The 27,147-nt window shown below is 42.0% G+C and overlaps 1 protein-coding gene and 1 long non-coding RNA gene across 3 annotated transcripts in view; one reads left to right on the top strand and one right to left on the bottom strand.

The window, feature by feature from the left end:
* The window catches only part of LOC103153548 (potassium/sodium hyperpolarization-activated cyclic nucleotide-gated channel 2), a 37,082-nt gene extending 16,469 nt beyond the window's left edge, over nucleotides 1-20,613 (top strand). For both annotated transcript variants that reach the window (XM_016662017.1, XM_007574509.2), the window contains exons 4-8: nucleotides 2,235-2,453; nucleotides 12,547-12,693; nucleotides 12,919-13,159; nucleotides 13,249-13,413; nucleotides 13,885-20,613. In XM_016662017.1, the coding sequence (XP_016517503.1) occupies nucleotides 2,235-2,453; nucleotides 12,547-12,693; nucleotides 12,919-13,159; nucleotides 13,249-13,413; nucleotides 13,885-14,837 (1,725 nt within the window). In that variant the 3' untranslated portion in view covers nucleotides 14,838-20,613. The remainder of the gene's footprint in view (nucleotides 1-2,234; nucleotides 2,454-12,546; nucleotides 12,694-12,918; nucleotides 13,160-13,248; nucleotides 13,414-13,884) is intronic.
* On the bottom strand, nucleotides 6,275-7,209 carry LOC107833269 (uncharacterized). Its single transcript, XR_001658982.1, has 2 exons — nucleotides 7,123-7,209; nucleotides 6,275-6,731 (listed from the first exon to the last, which is right to left on the bottom strand). It is a non-coding gene; the product is annotated as an uncharacterized LOC107833269 (long non-coding RNA).
* Nucleotides 20,614-27,147: the final 6,534 nt, after the last annotated feature.

Raw genomic sequence — 27,147 nt, forward strand, 5'->3', positions numbered from 1 at the left:
ATACAACTTTTTAAAATCTTTTATGGATGTGTAAAGCCAGACTGTCCACTTTGAAACTTTAAAGTTTCCCCGTTGCTCCAGTTTCTTTCTGATTTGTCTTACATCCATGTCCACCAACAGTCTACGCTTAGAGCGAGAGCTGATGACTGTTTACCAGGTCAATCTATGATCGTCCCTAAATGTCTAGAAGGCTAAAAGCTTTTAAATTTGTTGATTTGTGAAATTTTGCCTCCTCTGCTGTTCCTATAATGCTGCTGGACATTCTTAAACATCCAAAACAAAATCAAATCTGTTAGCATTGGCAGCATGTTGTATAAAATCCTGTTATCTGATTTGACGGGATATAGATAACGGCGAAGTTTTACAATATCAGAGTGATAATGAAGATGAGCAGCTCGTGCAGAGTCTGAGATAAATGTGCATATTAGCTGAGTCACACGTATAAAATTTAAAGGCAACACATTCCAGCGAGGTTGAAACTTGATGAAAATACTTTTTACAGACTGAAATCCACAAAACAATATTTTATTAGCAATAGATAAACTTTTAGGAGTCGAGTCCAAATCCTTCTCCTCTATACTTCTGTAATATTCAGCATGTCGAGTCCAAAAACAAACACCAATGTCGCATACAAAGTCTGAAAAATGAAAGCATTTTTTGCGCTGCCGCATGCACCACAGTGATGCTGCAGCCCACACAAAGACGCTCTTTAGAGCTCGGCGAGATGAATGCAGAGCCCCGTCTGTTATCTGGCGGGTTCAAACAGCCTCTGTGCCGCTAATGGAGATGTTGATTACCGGCAAAGCAAAGGATAGCTCCCAAACTGAGATCCCAGAGGAGAACTGTTGAGGCTTAGGTGGATATGGAGTCTCTCCTGCTCTCAATGCTGTGCTATTTCAGAATCAAAGTGCTCACCATTCATATATTATTCAACACGGTTCACTCCGCTGTTTCTCCTACTGTCCTCAAACTCACCGTTTACTCCCCGTCCACTTGGTGGAGCTGTATGTATTGTTGGAGTTCCCAGTCTCCTTTACTGGTATACAGTGGCCACTTTATCGCTCGGTGGGCCTTCTGGCGTTGCTTTGACTCAAACCTTTATGTGGAACATCGTCCTCATTTAAAACTTGTGCCTTTTTCTTTTTTCCTTCACTGATCTCTGGGAAAAGTTGTAATTGTTAATTAATCTATTATTGGTTGACTGGGAAAAGTTAGGGAGAAAATTAATACCTGTCTCAGGAGCATCATGACTGGCACACACAGCTGGCTTTTTATTTCAGGTTTTACTAGTTCAAAATTCACTAAAATGTATATGTTGATGATAAATCCCCCCCTTTGTAATTATTTAGCCACCAATTACTGCCAGACCTCTTGAATTAAAAAAATCCCCTAAATGAAACATGTCTGACACAAACAAACAAACTTCATGGCTCCAGTGAAAATGGCCAGCCTAGGAAGCCGACTAAAATGACTTTCAAGTGCATATTGATGAGGTCAAAGGTCAGTTTCTGTGTATTTCTTAAAACTGCTGATCAGAAACAACATAAAGCCAAATGAAAGCTTTTTCACAGCTTTGTACTTGGTTTGGTTTTCATGTGTGCCGGTGTTTGTCACATAAACTGTTATTTTGTGAAGACAAGTGAACAAAACAACAACAACGAAGAAACCGCTAATAAATAAAACGTAATCCGATTTGCGTCGAATGGGTCCAAGCAACAGTTTCGTTGGGCGGGGGAAACAAAGCTGGAGAAGTTTTATTTGCGTTGTATTAGATGTTGCGTTCACTGCTTGTTCTCGTCGAACAACCTCGTTAACGTCTCTTTGCAAATCACAATCGGAAGTTTGTTTTCCGAGCCCTGACTCTCGGTGCGGCGCGGCCCGGTGGCCGCCGCGCGCCCGTCTCTGCCTCCAGCAGATTCCTTCTCACAAAGCTATGAAAGGGCATATTTAATGACCTCTCATTATCATCTCTCTGAGGAAATCATTTCCAAACCGCCTCTACTTCGCTGATTAGGCCTCGAAGGATTTCGCTGATGTTGTTTCCACTTCCTCCGTCTTCCCTTCTAATGCAACACAGTCCCGCAAGTTCTCATTTGTGCGGACGCTCTTCCACGACCCGACTGTCCCCAGAGAGTTACTTAAGCTGTCCTCTCTCCGCAGTCTCTCTCTCTCCAAACATGTCATTTCGCTTTATTGAGCTGCTTGTTTGTCCTGTTTCTCTTCTCTTTCCACAGAACGACACTTGGTCAGAACTCTACTCCTTTGCAGTTTTCAAGGCAATGAGCCACATGCTGTGCATCGGCTACGGCCGGCAGGCCCCCGAGAGCCTGTCGGATATCTGGCTGACGATGCTGAGTATGATTGTGGGAGCGACCTGCTATGCTGTCTTTATTGGACATGCAACAGCTCTGATCCAGTCCCTGGACTCGTCCAGACGACAGTATCAAGAAAAGGTGAGGGAGCGACCGCGCCCCATGTCCTCAACGTTACGTCTGATGTTTCGTTTTTTTTAATTTTTTTATTTATGTATAAAAAGAAGCACTTCAAAACCTGTTTACACTTTGCCTAGCATCAAGTTATGGAGTTGATTAAATCTGATAAATACCTGAAAACCTCTCATCTTTCCACAGAATAACAGAAAAGTTGGTTTATTTTGCTTTTTGTCAAATGCACAGCAGTCGTCTGTGTTACTCAGACTTTTCATGGATTTATTGCCTTTGACTTAGTAAGTTATTAGTTTTCGAATAAGAGAAACTCTGGAAACAGAGAGAAGTGAACACATAACCACCAGATATATATTTTTTTTTTTTTTGCTTTATGTGCATAGAGAAATTAACTACAATAACAATAATTTCTCAGGAAGAAAACACTGTGGCCTGGTAACGTTTTAATTTTATGCTTCAGTGTCAGGTCTTATGTTTTTGTGTAGCAGAGAGAAAATTTAGGATATTTCACAACCGAAAATGTCACTAAATTTAACGTCAATAATACAAATTGAATATGTATCTAAAACACAGTCAAATCGCTGCTTTACCGGTGTAACACCTAACTTTTCTTCCCCCAATGATAGAGAAGGAATGAAACTACAAGTTTTAATTTAACATTATTTACTTACATTTTTTTAAATTCTCTTCTCTCTGATTGGTGATTTAAACATTTTTTATTTTTATTTTTATTTTATTTATTTTTTTTTACAAATGAGTGATTAGTAACACTAATACAAGCCAAACCCACCATAGCTCTTCCAGACTTTAAATTCAACAGAAAAAAATGCAACGCCGACTAACCAGAGCAATTTGTTAGGCTGTGACCCCAGACCCACGTTTATCTCGTTCTCGCTGTGAGGTAGTGTTTGTCATGCACAGCTGTTTCTGTCTTTGGAAACCCAGCCATGCTGCTGGGTGCTGCAGCAGTGGCCTGTGGCGCTCGCAGCTCAGCCTCTCTGTTTCCAAGCAGAGTCTGGTTCGCTGGTGAGCAGGGGCCGCGCTGCTGGCTGTCAGCAGCCAATCAGAGGCTGCGGGTGTGTTTGGCCAGGTAGAGCCATGCTGCCAGGGGCTGAGCGTATAAAAGCTGTGCTAGTGTGAGTGTGCTTGCGTGTGTGTGGGGGTGTGTGTGTGTGTGTGTGTGTGTGTGTGTGTGTGTGTGTGTGCGTGCTTGCGCCCACGCTATGATGTCCCCTTGGGCAGCAGTAGAACTGATGAGGCAGCAGACCCTCGTGTCCTGCCAATGTCATCCTGAAGGTGACGTAAGCAAGCATGGCTGCCTTCCTTTCAGTCTCTTCCTGATAACTCCCAACCCACGCCACACACCACACACCGTCTTTAGCTTTTCTACTTCATGGGATATATCATCCGCCTCCTGTCCGTGTCTCCGTCACCTCGATGTCTCCACCTGGTTTCCTGCTTTGTTGCTTTCCTCCATCACGCTCCCTTCTCACCTCCTGATCTGAATTTCTCTCTGTTTCCTCGTATTCTGCATCCTCTGTCCTCTCTGCCGGTGGTGTCCTTGAAAGGTGCGGAGCTGCTGCTGTACAGCTGCTACAGGGAGCGAAGCAAGGGGGAGGGGAAACCTGTGGGAGAAGGAGTCCTGGATATTTGAGGGCTGTGTCTTTTACAATTTAGTTGAGGGGTTGTTTTATATCCAGCTACTGTTGTTAGAGACAACTATGGTACAATAAATCGGTCAATAAATTAGTTTGTGGAGAGAAATTATGAAATAAACCAACTCAGGATGGTGAATAATTGGGAAGTGAACGGAAAATAAAACATTATTTTCATTTTTTTGCAATCACATATCTGTAAAATGTAGTTAAGTTTCTGTAGCTCGGCTCGTCTGAGTCAATACTTCTGAAAACAAACTGTTGTTGCAATTGCAGTTGCATCTCTTGCGCGTCTCCACCAGCTTTGGGAAGGTTTGGCTTCTACTTTGCCCAAAATCTGCTTCTAAATTCCCTCCAGCTACTTTGACACTTTTAAGTTTTTAGTACCAATATTTGTGAGATTTTAAAGTCTGATCAGAGACACAAAGAGGATCAGCTTTGTATCATGAATTTGCATCAATTTTTAAAGGGCAAGCTGCTGAATCAGCCCTCATTTCTTCCAATTTTGCTTTTAAACCACTAAACATTTGTGTAATCTTCTGCAATGACCTTGTTAATGACTTCTTATGGTTTTTTGGCTGCTATAAGTTAATTCTCACAGATACAACCTATTAGTCATTTAACCATAAAAAGGCTCTTGAATTTCAGTTTAGCAAAGATCCAGGTTTGAACTGCATTTTCAGGCATTTCGTTAAGAACAGCCTAAAGCCATGAAGACAGTTTATCTTTATTTTCATACTGATTCTATAGAAATACAAAAGATAAAGAAACAGAACTTAATTGGTAGCACCAACATGATTATAACCACAGAGTTTTTCCCCTCATCATTCTATAAATAATTGCGAATATGGTTTTCAGATTTCATTTCAGGTCTTTGCTGTATTTTCTTCTTGTTTTTTAAGACACTACTCTCAGAAGCTGTTTATCTGTTGACACCTCTTCCTTCGCTTCGGCTTCAGAGAACCTGAACAATGTGCCGTCATGGTCAGAGACGAAGGCCGAACTGAAAATGCCAAAGAAAATCTTTCAGACAGCTTTGAAACAACTGATGAAGACCTTTTCTAAAAGGCCATGAAACTCTTGATTCTTTGGAAAAGTTCTATTTTAGAGACACAAAAGGTGGTTTGAAACTTTCACATTGTTCTGCACATGCGATCAAGTCAGAGCTGGGCTCATGGAGGTGCTTTTTACGTGTATCCACATGCTTTTAAACCTTTTCTTGTATAACTTCCTCCCATCACAGCTCTGGTTTTTTTTAATTTTTTTATTTTCTCCTTCCGAGGGCAGAAAAGTGCATTTCTTAGAGCTCTGTTCCCTGACCAGTTGTCAGATTTTCTTCTTTTGGGGAGGATTAGTATTTTAGCTGAAGATGTTTGTATTACACAAAAAAAAAAAAAAAAAAGCAGAGAAGTGCAGGCTGTGCCACTGCGGCTGATGCTGATGCTGCCGGGTGGATTTGCCGTGCCGACAGACAGGTCTAAAAGTGACATTATAATCATTTTGAGGGTGTTAGCAAAAATAAGACTGCTGGCAGTGTGTAACAGCCCATAGTGTGAAGGTTTCAGTTTCAACCCAGAGGTTATGTCAGGCTGTATTAATAGAGAATTTAGCTACAGTTGCTCTGGTGAAGATATTATGTCTTATTTGAACGTTGCAGCGTAACAAAGTGGGGACAGCCCGAACGAGGCTGCACAATGTATTGAGCGTTTAAAATAATCATGATACTGCAGAAGTATTTTACACTGAGGTAAATAACTCATAGTATCTGCAAAAGATAAATCTGTGTCTTGATAAGCAGTTTAAACATGAATGAATCTGAAACCTGGGAAGAAAGGCAAAGAAAGGTCTGTGAAATTAATGACAAATTTTAGATCAGCAGATGAGTCTCTGGTGGATGAGATTAGACATACCGAGCGAAAAAAAAGTATTCTTCTTTCCAATAAAACACACATGCTTGCTAAAAACTCTTCCAGTTCTATAAAATGTTTACAAACAGGCTGTGGTAAGTTGGAGATAGTTATTAAGGAAGACCGAATCGCATTGTCCTCAGTGAGACGATTATTTCATTTTTCAATTCAGTTTGATTATGTGACACTTGTTGTCTCAAGGCACTTCTCAAAAAAAGTAAACTGATGCCAATCAAACAGATTCAAAGTAAAGTAAACGCATTCCAGCTGATCGTGGTTAACAATCGAGTTTAGTTTATTATTCAAATTAGCTAAAAAAGCCGTCTCCAAGGAAACCTGGCTGGCTGCATTGAGTCTCTAACTTGCAGAGCTCACTTCTCCTGAGTGAAAACGTGGCATCAGAAGGAAATTGTAGGCTTTGCAGTAAACCCTCATACTGAGCAAGCATGAGGTGACAGTGGAAAGACAAACTCTCCGTCGACAGGATGATTCCTCCAGCAGAGCTCGACTCAGTGTGAACAGACGAGCAGCCAAACTCCGAACCAGATCGCAAAGAGCTCACGTCCAGTCAGCCGCAGCAAATGATCAGCCAGTGGCTCCGCAGAGAGAGACGGGGTTAAAAGAAATGATTATCTATGAGGAGAAAGTTCAGTTTTTTTGGCAGCGGTGATTCAAATCCCCTCCAGGAAGGCGTCACAACTAAACCAAACAACCATGTGAAGCCTCTACAAAGAGCAAATAAATACTAATGAAAAAAATGATTAAATATCTTTCAATAATTAATTAATTGCAGTCATTTTAAAGTACTGTGTAATTAAGTATGAATAATTAATTATGACTTCAGTATTTTTCAGTTGTTGAGTCAAAATATATTATCAAAAACTCAAAATTGAAACAAACAAACATTGTATCTGTGAAGACATGAGGTACTGCTCTTCTTCTGGGATATAAGCATTTTATTTAGAAAGCTTTAAAAATGCTGTGCTATTTGATTTAATCAACACACAAATTACACAAAAGGATTAAAACTGAATGCAGTCCTAAAGGAAAGTTCCCTAAAAGTTGCATTTTCCTCTCAGCCTTGACCTGAACCTCGGATCATGTGTGTGCGCCAACCTGATTTTTCTCTTGCTCGTTTCTGTAAAGCGGTGTTAGGATTGGCTGCACCCCCGGCAGAAAAGTCCAGGGAGATCAGAGCTGATGTGAGAAAACAGATGGTAGAGTGACTTCAGACAGAAATGTCTTTTCTGGAGTCATTTCTAAGCAACCAAAAACTCAAAGATGACCAGTCAAAAAAAAAAAAAAAAAAACAGCACATGAAAAACAACTTTTTACAAGTGTGGCCATTTTATCTGGGTCTGGAAAGAGACTGAAGCTCACCATCAGGTCAGAGGAAACTGGTTCACATGATTGGAAACAGGAGTCCAACCTCCACAGCACTGGTTTCCTGCAAACTGGAGTGACTGGGTGCCCCAGTGGTTCAGCACCGAAACTCTGGCTGGTGACAAATCCCTTCTGAGAGACGTCCCAGCGTTTGCGCCAGCTTGATCTTTTCTTTCTCTGATGAAAACTGATTCGTGTTGTAACTCCACAGGTCCATCTGTTGCACTGATAAGCCGCTCTAAAAGGTTTAACACTGAATCAGCTCTCTGTGGATGTTAAAGATCAGGTGTTGGGAGGCCGAGCTCAGTCAGCAAAAGCAGAGGAACAGACGGAAGTCGGAGCGCTTCTGTAAGGATCTGCAGGATGTGTTTTTTTTTCTCAGCACCTTAAACAACAGCCTCTTTTTTTCCTCCTCCGTATGCTCGTCATTGATCCCTCTAGTTACCCAGAGGCAGGCTGACGTTGCAGATAGCGGCCGACGAAAACTGCCTTTTCCGTTGCATTGGATCATATTCGCGTCACTGCTAAGAGGAAGAGGAAGAAGAAGAAGAAAAAATAAAAGCGGCTCATGAACCGACCCTTATCAGGCGGCATCTTCTGGTCCCTTTGAATGCACGTCGGGATTTTAAGCATTTTCTAAGAAGCTCCATTTCATTTAATGAGACTTTGTGAGGCCTCACAGTGTGTTGCCGCCGCCTCTGTGCGCATCTCCGAATTAAAGGCAGACAAGACGAGCGCTGACTTACCGCTTATCTGATCCTCCTGTCTTTCTTTCGGTGAATGTGCTTCATATTGTAATGAGCCGATTTAGCTGGGAACAAATTAAGTGAATGAATTTCGCGCCCCCAAATGACTGTTCGGGGGTAAACCTAAATTAGAATAGTGGAATTCGTGCAATGAAAGAGAGGAAAGTAAAAACAGATGCCTTAATTGGGTTAATGGGGATAATACTTGAGAGGAAGAAAATACGCAACTAAGTAGGATTTGTCCATAAATGTTTCCTGTGAACGTCACCAAATTCCCAAATAGTAAATCAGACTGAGAAAAGGCGTGCCAAAAATGAAGCAGCAAATGCACATTGTGTTATTAACAATGCTGCTCGGAGCTTTGGGCTCAAAGAAAAGTCATCAGTGTGTCACTATCTGCCGCAGTTCGCTTTTTAATCTGCCTCATTAGTCCAGAATTAGCTGAGTCAGAAGCTGCAGAATCAGCTGTGCGGTCGGTTGCTCGGTCCACCTGTTTTGATATTTCCCCACAATGACAGGCTCACCCAGAGACACACTTTTCCTTACAATCAGCGCCTGTATTTACTGCAGGGCTTCAGCGTTCGCGTCAGCATGTCGGGTAGTTGTGACACGGGGTCGTTTCTGCAGGCTGATATCCATCTGCAGATGTCAGGATGCGGAGTCACTCATGCAGGTGAGAGTTTGTGTCGTGCAGCTCAAACACGCCCTGCCGTGTGAAGAAGACGTCTTCCTTCCTCACATAGGGCCTCAGTTTAAGGCTGTGAACCACAGCGGGATGTTTAATGCTTGTTTAGGAGTCTCTCTTTGACGTCATCAGTAAAAAGGCATTTTTTTTAATAACATGGTGACATATATTTCCCCCCTCATACCATGCAAACCAATCTGCATAACATGGTTTTCTGGTTTTATATCTGTGAAGATGGTTTTATTATTGGTCGTTTTAATACACCTGAATGGAAAAATAAGAACTGAATTATTTTTTTTCCCCTACTGCTGCCTGATCAAATAGTAGCATTTTCTTTAATTACAGTAGCTCACAGTGGTTTGAGGAAAAGGAAAAATCAAGTTTCTTGATTTTTGTCATGTTTTTGACAAAACATGACAAAAATCATGTTTTGTGTTGCATAATAAAATGCAACACAGACTTGTTGCATTTTATTAAGATTTTATGTGACAAAGAAAAAAGTAGCCTACAATTGTGAACCGAGAGGAAAAGGAAATGTGGATTTTAATCATATTTACACGCACATATCTGAAAAGTGTGGTTCAGCCCACCACTACTCTGCCATTGTGAAGCACTGTGGAAATCATCAAGTAAATATTGAAATAGAGCAACTTGGATGTTTGTGTCTGCTCTGTTGTGCTCCTGTCATGATCTGAGGGAATATGGAAGGTGAAGGTTTTTATTATCCTGAGCAGACAGGAGTTGAAACGTTCAGTCTGTGTACACATATATTCAGCAGAGCACAGCTCAAATGTTTGTTTGTCAATTGTTCTTTCTTTTAGAAGCGGAGAGGCAAGGCCGCCTGTTTCTGATAATAAACAGTTTCCTCTGCAGGAGTTTAGACGTTGCTCTCGAGGACTCAGAGCTCCTTGTTTTGCTTGGGGCCCCTGGCAGGACATAATAGTCGTCTGCAGAAGAAACGAGCCTAAGACCTTGCATTTATTGGTCTGTGTTTCAGTGGTGAGGTGAACCTATCCGAGGTGACGTCAGAGGACGCTGAAACCTTCAGGTTGTGCGTTAGGAACCCCACGATAGGCAGCGTATTAACGGTGTTTTCCTTTGTCCCTGAAAGTTGTGAGTGCTCCCAGTGTCTCCTAGGCTGTTAACTTCTCTAAATTTTTGGACAGCTTTATAGCTTCTGGGTTGAGCTGTGGTCTTGTGAGGCTTTACGTTTGAGCTGTGCTGAAGTGTACACAGTCTGACAGCAAAGTACAAGGAGAAATCTCCACCAGCAGCTAACTGTTCTGTCATTCTCCCCTCTGCAGTTTTAGCTCCTGGTTTATTTTGTTTTATTTTATTTTATTTTTTTCTTATTTTGTCAGCCGCTTCTCTTGGATTGTCATTAGCATAATCCAACAATAGAAGCTGACTGTTTGTGTTTCTGCCATGCTGAACACCTTGTGTTGACCTAGCAGTGAAGGTGGCTCTTTTTAAAGGTTAGGAGTGTATTTTTTTTCACTGCGTACATTAATGCGCTAGGAGTTTGTAAAGGACTTCAGCGGGAGTGAGGCACATGTTCATATAAAAGCTGGATGCAGTGATTTGACTCACGAGGCGTCCCGGTGACGAGATTGGATGTTTCTGCAAAGTATCCCTGTTGCGATCAGATGTTGTAAGTCTCCAGGCAAGGATAGTCCTAAAAACACACATGACATACTTCTCCCTGAGAGTGATGTTTAGAGACAAACGTGAAAGACAGGGACTGCGAAATGCACTGCACTGACAAAGTCTCCTAGTAACAATCAGGCCTGTTCTACCTCTAGAGCACAAACACTAACAAGATCAGTTTCAGTAGCACAGGAGTTTGTTTTTTTTACCCTCCACCTAAAGCACCACCTGCAGTCTGCTGGGTTTGGCAGCAGTTTGCAGTGGCCTCTCAGTAAACAAGCAGGAAAGCCTCACACATTAATGTTCATACTGATGGCTCCCAACGCAGAGCAAAACCAAGCAGCATTAAGCTTCTTCGCAAATCTCATTTAAAAACTCTTAACAGTAAGACTCATTCAGATCTCATGAAATACATGATTAACACAAATTACAAGCGGAGAACAAGTCTTTTAAAAAAATAATTTGACACCTTATGAGGGATAAGATTTTCACCACTATTTTCTTTAATTTAAAAGTTATATATATATATATATATATATATATATATATATATATATATATATATATATATATATATGCAATCATGTATGCGGTGGCTTGGATTATTTTCTATTCAGTATTAGAGATCACTGAGCTTCTACCATAAAACCAGGGAACGTGAAAGGTGAAGATTTCATTGCTCTGAGCAGCAAAGTTTTGAAGCCGCTGTTCTGTGTCCACATCTTTTCAACAGAGATGTTTGTTTGCCAAATGTTCTTGGTTTTAGAAGCAAAGGGATAGGCTGTCTGTTTCTGACAATAAACAATTTGCCCTGGAGGAGTTTATGTGTTGCTCTTGAGGACTCTGAGCTTGTAAAACTGTCTGAGCAATCGGACTTGTTTTGCTCGGGGCATCTGGCAGGATGTACAGTGTATTCTGCTGCAGAAGGGAACTGTGCATGTTTGGTTTGTGTTGTTGCAGTGAGGTAAACTCATTGACGCAAACGTCAGAGGGCATTTCTTGATACATTTAGAGAGTGTGTTCATTGTTGTATTAATAATAACCTGCATGTCTGGGCCTTCTACCTTCTTGTGACTGAGGGCATGATTAAATGAAAAACAACAATAAGCAGATTATGTTTTTTCACTTTTTCATTCTGGGGTCCATTCGGACTCTGAATATCACAATGGTTAAAATGATTCATCACTGATACATGCAGTTCTGTTTTTTTTTTGTAAGCTTAATGTTTAAACTTCCATCAGGTTTGAGGCTCAGTAATAGTAAAATTTGCTCAACACCACATATATGTTGGACCCAATAACTAGAAGTGCCGGTGTTTCTGTGTTCATTGTGTTTGTTTGACTTTTTTATATTTTGGTCCGCTCTGTAGGCCTCTGAACTAAGTTGAACTACAAAATACAATCTTGTCTTTCTGATTAACAATACTTGACTATTCTTATTAAGACCTAGAGATTTAATTAAGGTGGCTTCTCTTTGTTAGAATTTATTCATCTCTACATTATTCAGAGACTGAATCAACTTAATGTTTTTCCTTGTGCTTCATTTTTGTTACTTTGCTTCTCGCTGCCATCCCTGCATACCTTCATTTAGACCAGCTGCCTGTTTGGGGCCAGGCTCCCTTAGGATGGCAACAGAACTGGGCTTCCAAACACAAGTCAGCACAATTACAAGATTAGAGCTTAAATCTCTCAGTTTACATAGTTGGGTTTAAGGTGAGTCAGAAAGGCATTTGTCCAAGTTTGGGTTGTCCTTAAACCAAGGTTGTTCTTTGTGGGTGAACACTCTTTGCTTCTTTAACTGTGTGCAAATCAATTTGTCGCTTCCTTTGGTCTTTTTCTAGGACGGTATACTTTATCATTCCATTTACCCTTGGACAGAAATAAGTAAATTAAACCATGGCGCACTGAAAAACAATGCAAGAGAGGCCGTGTGTGTGCAACATCTCCGTCCTCACTAATGTGCAGTCTCTATTGCGTATTATGTTCTCTAATACTGTGGCTGAAAGGGTAGCAATAAAAACTGTTCTTATGCAGAGCATTAAAAGCACATCATGTCTGTTTTTCCCACTCTCTCTCTTAGTACAAACAAGTGGAGCAGTACATGTCCTTCCACAAGCTGCCTGCCGACTTCCGACAGAAAATCCATGACTATTATGAGCACAGGTACCAGGGCAAGATGTTTGACGAGGAAAGCATCCTGGGGGAACTCAGTGAACCTCTCAGAGAGGTAAGATCTATCAACTTGGCCTATTTTCCATAAATAAGCTCCGAGTTTTGATTTTTCATCTGTTAGTTAAACTGAAGTTGATGGTTTCATTCGTAGTGCAGACTTTGTTTTAGCTAAATGTGTGTTTGCCTGGCTTACAGCGCTCCTCCTGTGCCAGGTTTTATGCAGAAAGACGACACACTCTGTATGTATATTTGTGCTTGATTGCGCTTCATTTCTCTTTAGGAAATAGTGAACTTCAACTGCCGAAAACTGGTGGCGTCCATGCCGCTGTTTGCCAACGCGGAGCCAAACTTTGTTACAGCAATGCTGACAAAGCTACGTTTTGAGGTGTTCCAACCTCAAGACTATATTATAAGAGAGGGCACCATTGGCAAAAAAATGTACTTCATCCAGCATGGCGTTTGCAGTGTCATCACCAAAGGCACGCTTGCTATGAAGCTGTCTGATGGCTCTTATTTTGGAGGTGGGATGTCGTCTTGGTCCTGGATTTGATGCTTTTCCTAGGTGCTGTTGCTCTTATGTTTATTCTCAAGCTCTGCCTTGCTGTTTCAGAGATTTGCTTGTTGACGAGGGGTCGACGAACAGCCAGCGTGCGAGCAGAGACGTACTGTCGGCTCTACTCGTTGTCAGTTGACAACTTCAACGAGGTTTTAGAAGAGTATCCAATGATGAGAAGAGCCTTCGAAACCGTCGCCATTGATCGTCTAGATCGCATAGGTACAACAAATATCCAAAGATTTACATCAAAGCATCACTGGGATGATTATGCAAGAATCTGGTAAAGATTCATCTAGGCTAGGCTGAGGGTTAATTCAAGGCAGAAAATATGTTGTCCTAACTCTAATACTGTCACCAATAACAAAGTCTAATGTTTTCAGGCAGTAAATGTAGATGGGGCAGTACAATTATATGCTTTGTTCTCTGAAAATGACACAGGACACTGTAACAATATATGAAGGTACAAAGTGACTCCATTACTTCCCCTAGGGCTTATTTGAACAGAGGATGTACCTGGTGTGAAGGACATCACATCCTGTATCAAGCTACTGTTGTTTTCTCTTTGCAAATTCTAATTTGCTTGTTTTTATGCATAGTTCAGCTTTTTTATTCCTTCTGTACTGCCCTTGCTTTTTATATTCTCTAATGTTGCCTCTGTTTTTTATTTTTATTTTTTGCTCCTTCCTGCAGGTAAAAAGAACTCTATCCTGATGCACAAGGTTCAGCATGATCTCAACTCCGGCGTTTTCAACAACAGGGAGAACGAAATGATCCAGGAGATCGTCAAATATGACCGCGAGATGGTGAAACTGGTGGATCTGCAGCGGCCAAGGGCCATGTCTATGACTCCCTCTATAGGTGGGATCTTTGCCCCTCCGGGTCAGCCTCAGTCTGGCTCTGCAATTGCCACCCTCCAGCAAGCTGTGGCCATGAGCTTTTGCCCTCAGATGGCCAGCCCCTTGGTGGGCCCGGGGACTTTGCAGTCCCCGCGCATGGTGCGACGGTTCCAGGTGATGCAGAACTTGTCCAGTCCAATCTCAATGTCTCCTCTTCAGTCTCAACCTCCCCAAACACTCGGAGGGGCATTTGGATCTGCTATTTCTAGCCCCCCGGTCCAAAGCCCGCTCACAGCCACAGGACGGACTTTTCAGTACATGGCGAGTGTGGGACCGTCGGGGTCCCAGTTGTCCCTTGTCCAGCACCATGCACCCAGCCCCACACAGACCACCCAGCAGAGGCCCGCCTCACACAAAAGCACCCACTCTCTCCATATGGGTAGTTTGAGCCAGGACACCCGGGCCTTGTCTGCGTCTCAGCCTTCACTCCCCCAGGAAGGAACACCACAGGCTTCCTCTGCAGCCCCCAGCCCCCCGCCCTCCACCCGCACTTCCAACTCCTCCATCGGCCCCCAACAACCTCCCCACCACAACTTACCGGGACCCTCGGGCATGGGGAGACCGGCTGGAGCCCAGCAGAGGGTGGCCTTTGCCTCCACTCCTCCTCCAGGCGGACCTACTGGGATGGGGGCAGTAGCAGCAGCTGCTGGGCCGGGACCTCCAGACTCCGGAGTTCCCAAGAAAGATTCGATTGTCAGCCTTCCGGAGCTAGACTCTGCCAGATCCCGCCTGTCTTCCAACTTGTGACCCTAGTGGAGTTCAGTAGAGAGGCCTTTTTTTTTGTAGGAGAATCAGTGCGGTTAAGGTCAGTCCAGCTGATCATTCAGCTTGCTAAATGACCAATCAGCTACTGCCAGCGCCACCAGTCTTTCAGCCTGGGTGCACTGTGTGCTGGTGTCAGCAGGAAGAAAGGAGCTGCTCGAAGTATTGAAGTACTTTGACTACGGGGATTCAAATACGATTATATTAGTATATAAAATTAAGGTCGAACTGGTCTGGTCCGCTGTGCCAGCACCTTTAGTCTTAGTATCACCCCTTTCACTCTGCTTCCAAACACCTACTGCATATCGCTGACTTTACTGTAAAGATATGACGAAAAGTATGATTAATGTACCAATTACATACTGTGTAGAATCCATGCAATGCAATCTAGCAGGAGCTGGACTTAAAAATGAAAATCAGGGACTTCAGGTCAAATGACAATGACATTTTAAGCGTTCAAAAGTGTTTTAAATGTACTTTTTTTCTCTCTCTCCGTATAAGCTGTCGTAGCAAAAGAACACACATCTTCATATCGTTCAAACTAGTAGTGGAGTTAGTGTTTTAGACCGCTGGTCGATCTTACATCAACGTGTAAATAGTCGATGAAAAAAGTAAGGAAGGACATTATATTCATTGCATCTACCCAAAAACCAAAGTTGAGCTTGAACACCAAGTCTGGTTGTGTCTGTATCAACTAAAAAAGAAACATAGACGAAAATGCCATTTATTTAACTGCCTTGATTCAACGTTAGAAGCCATATATTTGGTTGGTGTGTATGCATATATGTGAGCGTTGCTGTGTGTGTGTGTGTGCGTGCGTCAGAGAGTTTTTGTTGATACTTTTTGGTTCCATTTTCAGAGAAGGGACTCATGCACTCAACGACGCATCGTCAAGTATGACTGGTTGGAAATGCTGACGATGGCACTGCCCTGTTTTCATGAATCATCCGGAAAGAGGTCAGCTGTTTGCTCAACATACTGATTGTAACCCTAAAGGCAAAGATGGTTTAATAATCTGAGCTTTACTGAAAGGAAACATTTGTGAACAACCCATACTGTATACTTGCTTGTTTCTGTCTAGGTTCATCGATTAACACATGCAATATAATTCTGCAATACTCTACCCCGCCTATATATATAAATATATATATAAATATGAATATCTATACTTATGCTGTACAGGAAAGTGGACTTGTTTCTTTATGTATTTTTTTTGTTTGTTTGTTTGTTTTTTATTATGTGAAATTTTAAAGAATCCAGCAGCTATTGTGGCTTCACTTGAGGTATTGTAATCCAGTGACCATGTTGTTACCTTAACCAAAAATGTGTGAGGGAATGAAAGGGTATGTTGCTGTGTTATTTTTGTGTTAATAGAAGAAGAAGAAGAAGAAGAAGAAGAAGAAAAAAACACACACTAGACTAACTGCTTACAACTGGTTTAAAGACACAGGATGAATCCATGTTTGAGCTCAGCAAGTCAGATCCTCAAAAATGTCACCTGAAAGGCATTTTCAAGTGTTTAAATTGATAGGGTGGCCAATATGGGGTTCGGACGCCTCAGTTGGGAGAAAAAAAAGAAGAAGAAAGAAATCACCTAAAACTTCGGTGAATGTCTCCCACTTTTAGGTGCACAGAAATCCGTTGGTTCGAAGTGCGAGAGTGGGTCGAGGCTTTGGTTATTTTTATTCGAAACATTCTGATCCCGTTGAATCTAAAAACTCCTTCTCCTGCTGAATGTATGCCATACGAGGAGGACGACAGCTAATCAGTTTTAAACTGCCATGTAAATAAAGGGACAGAGGATTTTATGATGCAAGGGGGGGGACTGGGCATTGCTGTATGAGTTGCTGAGTGTCTGTGTGATCTTTTTTTATAGTCTGTCGATGCTTATTTGGGTTGAAGATTGCTGTATTTACCATTTGTACTACAACCCAATACCCCCGGATCTGAATATTACAGAAAAGTTAAAAAAAAAAAAATGTACTGAAAAGGGGCACGAATGAGAGCGTGCTGTAAACCACTTTGAACCTCTCTGTCCAAAGTGAGAAGTGAGGACGTCCACTCAAGCACCTTGTGTTGCACTACGACCTTGTAATCAAAAAGAAACAAAAAAAAACAAAACGAAAAAAAAATTCAATGTTCTGTTTTCTCAAAACGGTCGTCGCACTTCTTCTGGACCCGATATGTGGTTAAGCTGTAAAGACGAGTAAAAGGGAAGTCAACTGGGGCAGCTGGTTCATTGTGTTAAACAAACATGGTGGCCAAACTTTTTCAGCTCTGAACATCGATTTGGAGCCAAATTTTAAATTCACTGGACATTTCACTCAGGTTTGCTACCTTCTCACAGCGACGTATTGACCGCCACAATGTGGCTTTCCATTGATTTATGTAGACATGCCTATTCCCATATTTTGAGCTCGTTTACTTAATCGTCTTGAGTAATTCGAATTGGCACAGAAAAAAAATAAAATAAAATAGAGCCTAAGATTGTTGAGTGCTTGATCTCTCGTTGTGAGACCTTAAAAACTGGTGACTGTCTTTATTCCAGGGCTTCGCTGTGTGGCTTGTGAACCTTTGGTCATTTTTATACACCCGGAACTAAAATTCAAAGGTGATTAACATGTTTATTTATTGTAGTGATTCAAATTAAAAACGTAACTATTTTAAGCACATATGTATTTCTGTTTGTTTTGATGATTATGGCTATCATTACTCCACTTTATGAGCACTCAATATTTGACTTTTGCATGAATTACTGCGTCAATGCAACACAACAAGGAAGTGTTTGGCATGAGGTTCTGCTGAGATGTCAAGGAAGCCTAAGATTAGTTCAACTGCGGCCTTCAGCTTGTCTTCATTGTTGAGTTTTTTGTCTTTCACCTGCCTCTTGATAACACTGACAGGTCAGATAAGCCTTTTGGTCTGTATAAACTCAACGTGGACGTTGTTAGTGTGGGTTTTCATGTTAGAAAGTTAAATCAGTATTTCTGTAAAGCTTGTCACGTGAAGTTTCCTGGTGTAAGGCTGTGCTGATTTTTAGTTACAGTGGAAATTGTTCCCAAAATCACCACTTAACTGTGGAAACCTCAGCCTGGACTGTGGTTAGTTTGGATTATGTGCCTCTCCACTTTTCCTCCATATCCAGGGATCTTTATTTTTATTTCCTCCCATCTTGGAAAGCATATTGTGGGCCACTTGGCAATCGTCCAGTCCTTTTTCTCCTTAGTCAGGATAAAACATCTTTGACATCTCTGGTTCAGGACTGGCTTTAAACAAATAATGCAAAGTCTGCCCTAGATAGATCTGTGTGTGGTGGCTCTTAAAGCACTGAAATGGAAGCATAAATGTCCCCATTGGGGATGAATGAAGTATCTATCATCATCATTATGATGATCACTGAGTCCAGACCCAGTGTTGAAACTTCCCAGAATCTTGAATGAAGTTTTTTTTTCTGAATAATTTCATTCTCATCTCTGTTACTGTGCACCTTTTTATTTTACAACTGTTTTTTTCTTCCATTCAGATTCTCATTAATATCCTTGAATATTATGCTATAAACAGCCAGCTTCTTTAGCAGTGGCTTTTTGTGGTTTGTTCTCCTTGTGGAGAGAGTCGGAGCTTTCTGACTTATGGGTCTCGTGCCAAATAGCTTTCTGAGTTGTAAGCCATAATCAACAAAATTAATGGAAACAAAAGTTTGAATTGTGTAATTAATCTATAATGCGAGTTTTACTTTTTAAGCTGAATTACTGAAGTAAATCTACATTTCAAAAATGTCTAACTAGCTGAGGCACTCTTGCAATAAAGCAAACAAAATTACATTTTCTGTTCCACAAAAAAGTAAATAAACTTCTTTTAGTCTTTCCTGAGTCACATTACCGCCTCCCCAGCCTTTCAGTGATACATTGAATCATGAATTTTTTTCTTTTCTTTTTTCCATTTCCTGTGGGAAAAGTGAACACCAAAACACCAACAACCATTCTGAATGAAATCTGAGTTGTGTTTTTCCTGTGCGCTTCAGTGCTGTTCTGTCTGATTAATTGGTCCTTCTCCTGAGTTCCTTTTTTTTTTTTTGCTAATACCAGAGTTTGCCCTGTTAAGCTGCTATCAAGACTGTGCAGATCTCTGAATGAGTCCACAGTCGGCGAGAGCAAGATGAATGGAGAATTAAAGAGCTAATGTTTCAGGCAATATCAGGCACCGTCTCTGTTTCATTGCATCTACATGTACCAGTGTGTAATTCCCTCCCACTCAAAGGAGACACTCTGATCGTTTGAACCGTCAGCCACAGGCCTGATACAGCCCCGGCCAAGCGCACACTGCCAGTTTATCTGTTTTTGTGTTTGTCTCACGGGTCGCTCAGTGTGTCGGCTTCACGCTGCCATTGAGACGCGTTTGTGCTGCACTAGCCTGATGGCAGGCCGGTTCAAAGTGTGATTGTGTTTAGTAATTATTCTTCTGGACTTTGCTGTGAAGTGGGAACGGATTCCTTCAAGCGCGTTTGGCACTGACTGACAGTGATTGAGAATCTCAACGTTTCAAGCCTCTCACTCTTGCTGTACCAGATGTTGAGGGTACTGAATGCCTTGGTGTTGATTTTTTAGCAAATCAGGGTCTTATGTTTGTCTGTTCTCGCTGAGTTATCAGTCAGTTTTATTTGGTTGTAGATTTATGAGTTATATTTGCAATGTGCCCTCTGCACTTGGACTGTATATACCTTGTGCCTAGTACATCTAGTTTCCACATAGTCTCCTTTGTGGTATGTATGTGCCTGTAAAAATGCAAATATGTGTTTTTATTTCCAACTTGCAATATATGTACAAACCATTAGATGACTAGTATTGCTAAATTACAATGACAATGTCAGTATATATAATTTTCCCTGATAGGGGAAACACAAAATTGCACATTTTACGTTGGGTTGAACCTTCCAACACCATGCGCGCTGTACTCAGTATGTTCATGTTCTGTACATATGGTATACACAGAGATGTGGGGCGCCTTCTCGGGTTTTCGCCACACACTGGTGTTTAAGCATAATTTTTACAAAGGGAGGGTGAGCTCTGGCTAGCTCCTGGTGGATATCAGCAGTCTAGACATTAGCTTAGGAAAGCTGCTTGAGCCAAAAACAGCAGAAGTTAACAAGCAAAACTGTGGAAATGCTTGCACAAAATCAAAATACATGTACAAAATGATAAAAAAAATAAAAAAAAACAGAAAAAAAAGGCTGTTCATATGCTGGATTATCATCAGCCTGTGCTGGCTTTTCACACTGATGCTGGTTGCACACTGATCTGGTGTTTGGCCACTAAAGGGAAAAATAATTCTGTCCAAGACTGAATCCAAATCTTGAGAACACAGCAAGTCTTAAACATGACTCCCAGGTGAGTTAGATGACAGATAAAAGCAGAGTGCATGCTCGTATTTTCCTCATTTAAGCAGAGTTCTGTGTGTGATTGTTGTGGGACCTTCAAATCTAGAAACTGTTGTGTACCAACTACTGTACAATGATTTTATGATTTTATTTAGTCTTACAGTTTAACTTTTGTGTCGTAGCTACTGTAGCCTGCTTAACTTACCTAAGCCTTCTCTCTGCTTCAGGACTCTGTGTGCTTGAGTTTGTGTGTGTGTGTGTGTGTGTGTGTGTGTTCCTGTGCCTTTCCTTCTATAATGTTGGTCCCACTTGAGAATATGATGCCATTTAGGGGGCACACAAAGCTGAGAGATGCCAGCACAAATAAAATAATAATAATAAAAAAAAACACCAATAAAAGGTCACAACCACAGTTGTTTTCAAACTACTAAACAATATTGAAATGCTTTCTAGAATTGACTCTAGCACATCCTAGACTTAGTAGCATTCCACAGCCTGCACGAACAGCTCAGTGTGGGCATCCAGACACACTTTACCAGCACCATGAAGATGACAGCACAGATCTCTGAAACACGTCTCCTCTCTCGATGAAAACCAGTCTGCAAACATCTCAGGCTGTTCTCGGCTTCTCCTCGTACAAAAACAGGCTTAGCTATTACTCAACTTCAACTCTGTCTTAAGTTGATGTTTATATTCCAGTGACAACTCAGCTCCCAGCCCCAGCCGCAGCGCTTACCAAATTGGCCTAAAATGACGGTGGGGGTGGTGGGAGATGGGGCTGGTTTGTCGTCTTGTCTCTCCAGACTGGGATACGCAGCCGGTGGCTGGGGTGAGGGGCTGATTTGCTCCTGTGTCCAAAAGGCTGTCTTGTCCACCACCTTTGTTGGTCAACAACACAGAGCCACACCCTGCTTTATCTCAATAAGCTGGTCTGTCAGTCAGTGGCAATGTTGTTTCAGCATCCATAAACAGACATAAAATACCTTGTTGTGCAATAAAAAAATTGAGCGCATTGGCATACTTATCCCTGTGTGTTGACCTTTTTTTTGTCAGCCTGTATTTGTTGGTATTTTGAGTAATCAGTAGTTTTAGCATGTGAGTGTTGGACATTTAACTAATGCCTCGTTTTCATTGAGCGGGTATGGTATGGGTTAGTGCAGTTTGATATGCTGTTATGTCTGTTTCTATTGTTAAAGCGGCAACAAAATTGCACCGTGTCATTCCCGGATACCCTGGACGATGAGCCTGAACCGCACTGACCCGTGCCGCTCAGTGGAAACGGGGTAATGGAGAGCCTTGCAAAAGCATTGATGCACCATTTCCACATTTTCTTGCAGCAGAACCACCAAATGCACTGTTTATATATAATCTAGCGCAGGGGTCACCAACTCCACTCCTCAAGAGCTACCATCCTGCAACTTTTAGATTCACCTCTGCTCCAAAATGTCTGAATTCCCTCACCAGCATTCAGTCCTCTCTGCAACAGGCTGGAAACGAGCAGTTTGTTTGATCCAGGTGTGTTTGAGCAGAGACGCATCTAAAAGTTACAGGATGGTAGCCCTCGAGGACTGGAGTTGGTGACCCCTGATCTCGTGTAACCTTAAGAGGTCATCTAAACTAATAGAGCCCACCTGTGTATTTAATCTGAATATAAATACAGCTGTTCTGTGAATGTCTCAGAGGTGAGAGGTGAGCTGCCAAGAGTACCATGGCACTGCTGGTAGAGCTGCAGAAATTCACAGGTGAGGTGGTAGAAACTGTGGAAAGTATGTCTCTTAGTTGTTTAGTCTCAAATCCAGGCCATTAAGGAGACTTAGCAAAATGAATGCCACTGTTGAAAGGAAGCCAAATGAAGTTGTGTCTCCAGTTTGCCACAAGCTATTTAGACAACACAGTAAAAACTTTTACTGTGTTGTCTCACACAGCGAGGAATTTGCAAAGTGACTGGTAATCAAAGCATGAAGATTCACATAAAGATAAAAATAGAAACTATACAAAAGCAGAACTGCAGCATGTGCTGCACAATTACATCAAAAAATACTGTCCAAATATTAAAAATGTAGCTCTGGTCGGATCTGGTCTCTTAAACCAAATTTCCCAGGCTGACTGCAAAATACTACGCGTGCCAGAAAACATTTCACATCATCTTGACACACTTACTCCTCATCAGCCTCTCAGCCTTCTATTCTGGTCCCAAGGTGCAACTGAACAGTTTTAGGATTGATGTCAGGTAATCAATGTCCACACCTAAATACAGCTGAGGATCCACGGTCCATTCGTCCACCCATCGTCTTTACCAGCTTGTTCTTGTTGGGTTGTAAGGAGTAAACCCCGGATCGGTCGACAATCCATCACAGGGCATCACAGAGACATGCAGGACAAACACTCTCATACCAAACCTAACAGTTTGTTTCCGGAGTGAGGGAGGAAGTCGGAGTACATGGAGAACCCACGCATTCATGGGTAGAACCTGCAAACGCCATGCAGAAAGACCCAGGTTGGGATTTGAACCCAGGATCATCTTGCTGCCAGACAACGCTGCTGCTCAACTTGTCTGGTGAAGCTTGACATGCAGCTTAAATGAGCTTGAGGTGTTTTACAACCCTTAAGAACTGGAGTGAGATGTTATTGTACAAAGTGTTAGCTAGTGGAGGAGCGAGTACGATGCAACACTTTTCACAAATGTATTTAGAAAGAGCACGAATTATTTCCTCCCACTTCACAATGACCCCTTTTTTGTGTTGGCTTATACATCAAACATTTTGTATATGGTTAAAATGATTTGAATACTTTTGCAAGGCCTGGAGGAAATAACTGCAAACATGTGAACACACACACGCACACACACACTTCCTAGCTGGCCAGCCGCTACACCCTCTTTGTACCCCACATCAGATGAGATCTTTTTCTCTGTTGCTCTGCAGACAGGGTCTCCGCTGCATCCCTGATGAGATGTCTGAGCACAGACTAACAGCTTTCCGTTTTGCGCTCATGTGCACGTCAACTCACAGCACCGCCCAGGAGTACACAAGCAACATTTCTTGTTTGTCCCTAAGTGGGGTTTGCATGCACATGGAAAGTCCTAGTTCTGGTATTAGTCTGAAACAGAGAGGGTACATGAAATGGTTGTGTTTGTGCACGCATCAGAGATGAGGGCAGCCCAAGGACAAAGTCCGGAGCAGCCTGGGAGCAACACCCGCCCATTTGCTCTCTGTCTGCATCCGTTCCTCTAAACGTGCACACACACATGTGCACGCGTGCACACAAGGTGAGAAATACTAAAACACACACACACAGCTGTCTGGATCCTCGCTGATTAAGTATGGTGCACTGAGACAGAAAGATTAAAATTACATGGAAGGTGAGGTTTTGACACTGAGCTTTTACACCGTTTGTGTTGCCTCCTCAGGTCTACACGCAGCTTGTACAAATGTGGGTGAGGCCATCCGCAGTGCGTGTCCGTAGTTTTACCTTGACGTGACATAATGTCCTCTTTCCACAGCTCTATTGCCAACCACATGCACACACACACGCACGCAAGCATGTGCACACACACACACACACACACACACACACTCTCTTTCTCTTTCATTGTAATTCAATAAGGAAGCGAGCAATGTACCGATAGTGGCTGCAGGCGGATACTACTACACCGGGTTGTGTTGTGTAGTTATACGAGTCTGAGCATATAGTTTCATCCTTTATATAAGGCCAAGGATTGTCCTCTACTTCGATTTCTCTGCAGTGCTGGTCCTCTACTTTGTCCCTGGCTGTCCTACTTCAATTAATCATATCAGCATCAAGTGCGCTACCTCCCAGTCTGTGTTCCTCCAGAGGGCAATTTGCTTATTTAGCTCCTTACCGGTATCCTCGTCCCTTTGCATCCATCTCCTTACGCTTTACCCGTGCTGTCCGACACACTTACTCCTCATCAGCCTCTCAGCCTTCTATTCTGGTCCCAAGTAGCAAAATCTGCTGTTTCAGCTTTAGAGTCTCTTCCAGGTGCAGATTATTATCCATTTGCCAGGGTAAAATGTTTGTGTTTCTCACATCTGTAATTCATGGATATGCAGGCTGACATATAAAGTCCAAAGGGAAGGTGGAGGGACAGCTATGTGGCTTAGTTGTTAGTACCAGCATGAATAGTTTTGGTGCAAATCTATGCTCTGTAGAGTCTCTTTGTTGAATAGCTATGGGCCAGTGTAAAATTATGATGTCCTTGAACAAAAATGCCATGATTTCGTTGTATTGCAGTGTTTGGAATATAATCATCGCCGATTACTTCGGAAAATGACAGTCAAATAAGAATTAAATGTTGCACCAACAAAATTGCAAGTAACAGATCAAGGATTCCTATCCAAAACTTTTCATAAAATTTGGTTTGAAACTCACTGACTAAACTTTTATGTCAGCCACAGTAGCAGAAAAAGTAAGGTGATTTGTGTTTGTTCAATGACGCCATATTGTCAGAAAGCTACTTTATTTCTGTCTAATTGGGGCCACATTAGTAAGAAAAATTCATGTAGGAGTTGAACAGCAGAGGCAAGTACTGTATGTGGGTTTTGGCCATAAAAAATTTACCAAATCCTTAGAAAGAGAGATTGGAAATGCTGCAGTTTATTAATTTAAACAGAGCTTTAGCAGTTTGACTCGTCCAGATAGCAGTCGGTTTGTTGAAGTAGGTGTGATGGTGTCTTCATCTTCAACCACAGTCCACAGAGGTCAAGATGTTTGCTTGTTCGCTTGCTCATATCACAGTAGTCTTTCTTGGACCTTCATAATATGACAGATCTGTAGTCACTGAGGACAAGGTGGGATGTCTCCCACAGCACTGAAACCTGCTTCTTGATTAGGCTGAAGAGATGCTGCAGAACTCCTGAATCCTTCAAGACTCTGCGTTACATGCCATCCGGACCAGCAGACCTTCTCAGGTTCTCTCTAGCCATCTCTTCACCAGACTTCTGACAAACACGAGAGACAAGCTGAACACCCGCATCTCCTGATTTGGCTGAGGTCAGCGACCTCTGACTGAGGTGGATGATGAAGCAACTGAGGAGTGACAAAGGATTGGTGAGGGAGAGAAGAAGATGTCGAGTTTGTTCCTTGACTTTATTCATACTCCTCGGATATTCCTCTGTCTCTCTCTCTCATAAAACTTTTTTTCTTGTTTCAGTGGCGACCCAGGGTTTGTTACTGGGGAGGTAACCCTACTTTTCTGGTTGGGATGTTGTTGTCCTGAATGTCTCATTGAGTGAGTGAAGTGGGACTCGACCATGCAATGCCAACAACACTGATAAAATGCAGTGCGTCATTTTACTTGCTGCTGAGCTTTGAAGCAAATGAGTGGGGTTGAATTTGATTTGTTTAATTTGGCATCAGTATCAGAGCTGCAGTTCTTAAATGGCTTAAATCAGTGTTTGAGGCATTTTAAATAGGACGCATCTAGTTAATTATATTATTTCAGCGGCGACGCTTAGCTACAGATAAGTTGAAACAAAGAACNCAAAAGTTTGAATTGTGTAATTAATCTATAATGCGAGTTTTACTTTTTAAGCTGAATTACTGAAGTAAATCTACATTTCAAAAATGTCTAACTAGCTGAGGCACTCTTGCAATAAAGCAAACAAAATTACATTTTCTGTTTCACAAAAAAGTAAATAAACTTCTTTTAGTCTTTCCTGAGTCACATTACCGCCTCCCCAGCCTTTCAGTGATACATTGAATCATGAATTTTTTTCTTTTCTTTTTTCCATTTCCTGTGGGAAAAGTGAACACCAAAACACCAACAACCATTCTGAATGAAATCTGAGTTGTGTTTTTCCTGTGCGCTTCAGTGCTGTTCTGTCTGATTAATTGGTCCTTCTCCTGAGTTCCTTTTTTTTTTTTTGCTAATACCAGAGTTTGCCCTGTTAAGCTGCTATCAAGACTGTGCAGATCTCTGAATGAGTCCACAGTCGGCGAGAGCAAGATGAATGGAGAATTAAAGAGCTAATGTTTCAGGCAATATCAGGCACCGTCTCTGTTTCATTGCATCTACATGTACCAGTGTGTAATTCCCTCCCACTCAAAGGAGACACTCTGATCGTTTGAACCGTCAGCCACAGGCCTGATACAGCCCCGGCCAAGCGCACACTGCCAGTTTATCTGTTTTTGTGTTTGTCTCACGGGTCGCTCAGTGTGTCGGCTTCACGCTGCCATTGAGACGCGTTTGTGCTGCACTAGCCTGATGGCAGGCCGGTTCAAAGTGTGATTGTGTTTAGTAATTATTCTTCTGGACTTTGCTGTGAAGTGGGAACGGATTCCTTCAAGCGCGTTTGGCACTGACTGACAGTGATTGAGAATCTCAACGTTTCAAGCCTCTCACTCTTGCTGTACCAGATGTTGAGGGTACTGAATGCCTTGGTGTTGATTTTTTAGCAAATCAGGGTCTTATGTTTGTCTGTTCTCGCTGAGTTATCAGTCAGTTTTATTTGGTTGTAGATTTATGAGTTATATTTGCAATGTGCCCTCTGCACTTGGACTGTATATACCTTGTGCCTAGTACATCTAGTTTCCACATAGTCTCCTTTGTGGTATGTATGTGCCTGTAAAAATGCAAATATGTGTTTTTATTTCCAACTTGCAATATATGTACAAACCATTAGATGACTAGTATTGCTAAATTACAATGACAATGTCAGTATATATAATTTTCCCTGATAGGGGAAACACAAAATTGCACATTTTACGTTGGGTTGAACCTTCCAACACCATGCGCGCTGTACTCAGTATGTTCATGTTCTGTACATATGGTATACACAGAGATGTGGGGCGCCTTCTCGGGTTTTCGCCACACACTGGTGTTTAAGCATAATTTTTACAAAGGGAGGGTGAGCTCTGGCTAGCTCCTGGTGGATATCAGCAGTCTAGACATTAGCTTAG

The sequence above is a fragment of the Poecilia formosa genome, unplaced genomic scaffold (genome assembly GCF_000485575.1).
Source record: "Poecilia formosa unplaced genomic scaffold, Poecilia_formosa-5.1.2 Scaffold354, whole genome shotgun sequence".
NCBI classification, from domain to species: domain Eukaryota; kingdom Metazoa; phylum Chordata; class Actinopteri; order Cyprinodontiformes; family Poeciliidae; genus Poecilia; species Poecilia formosa.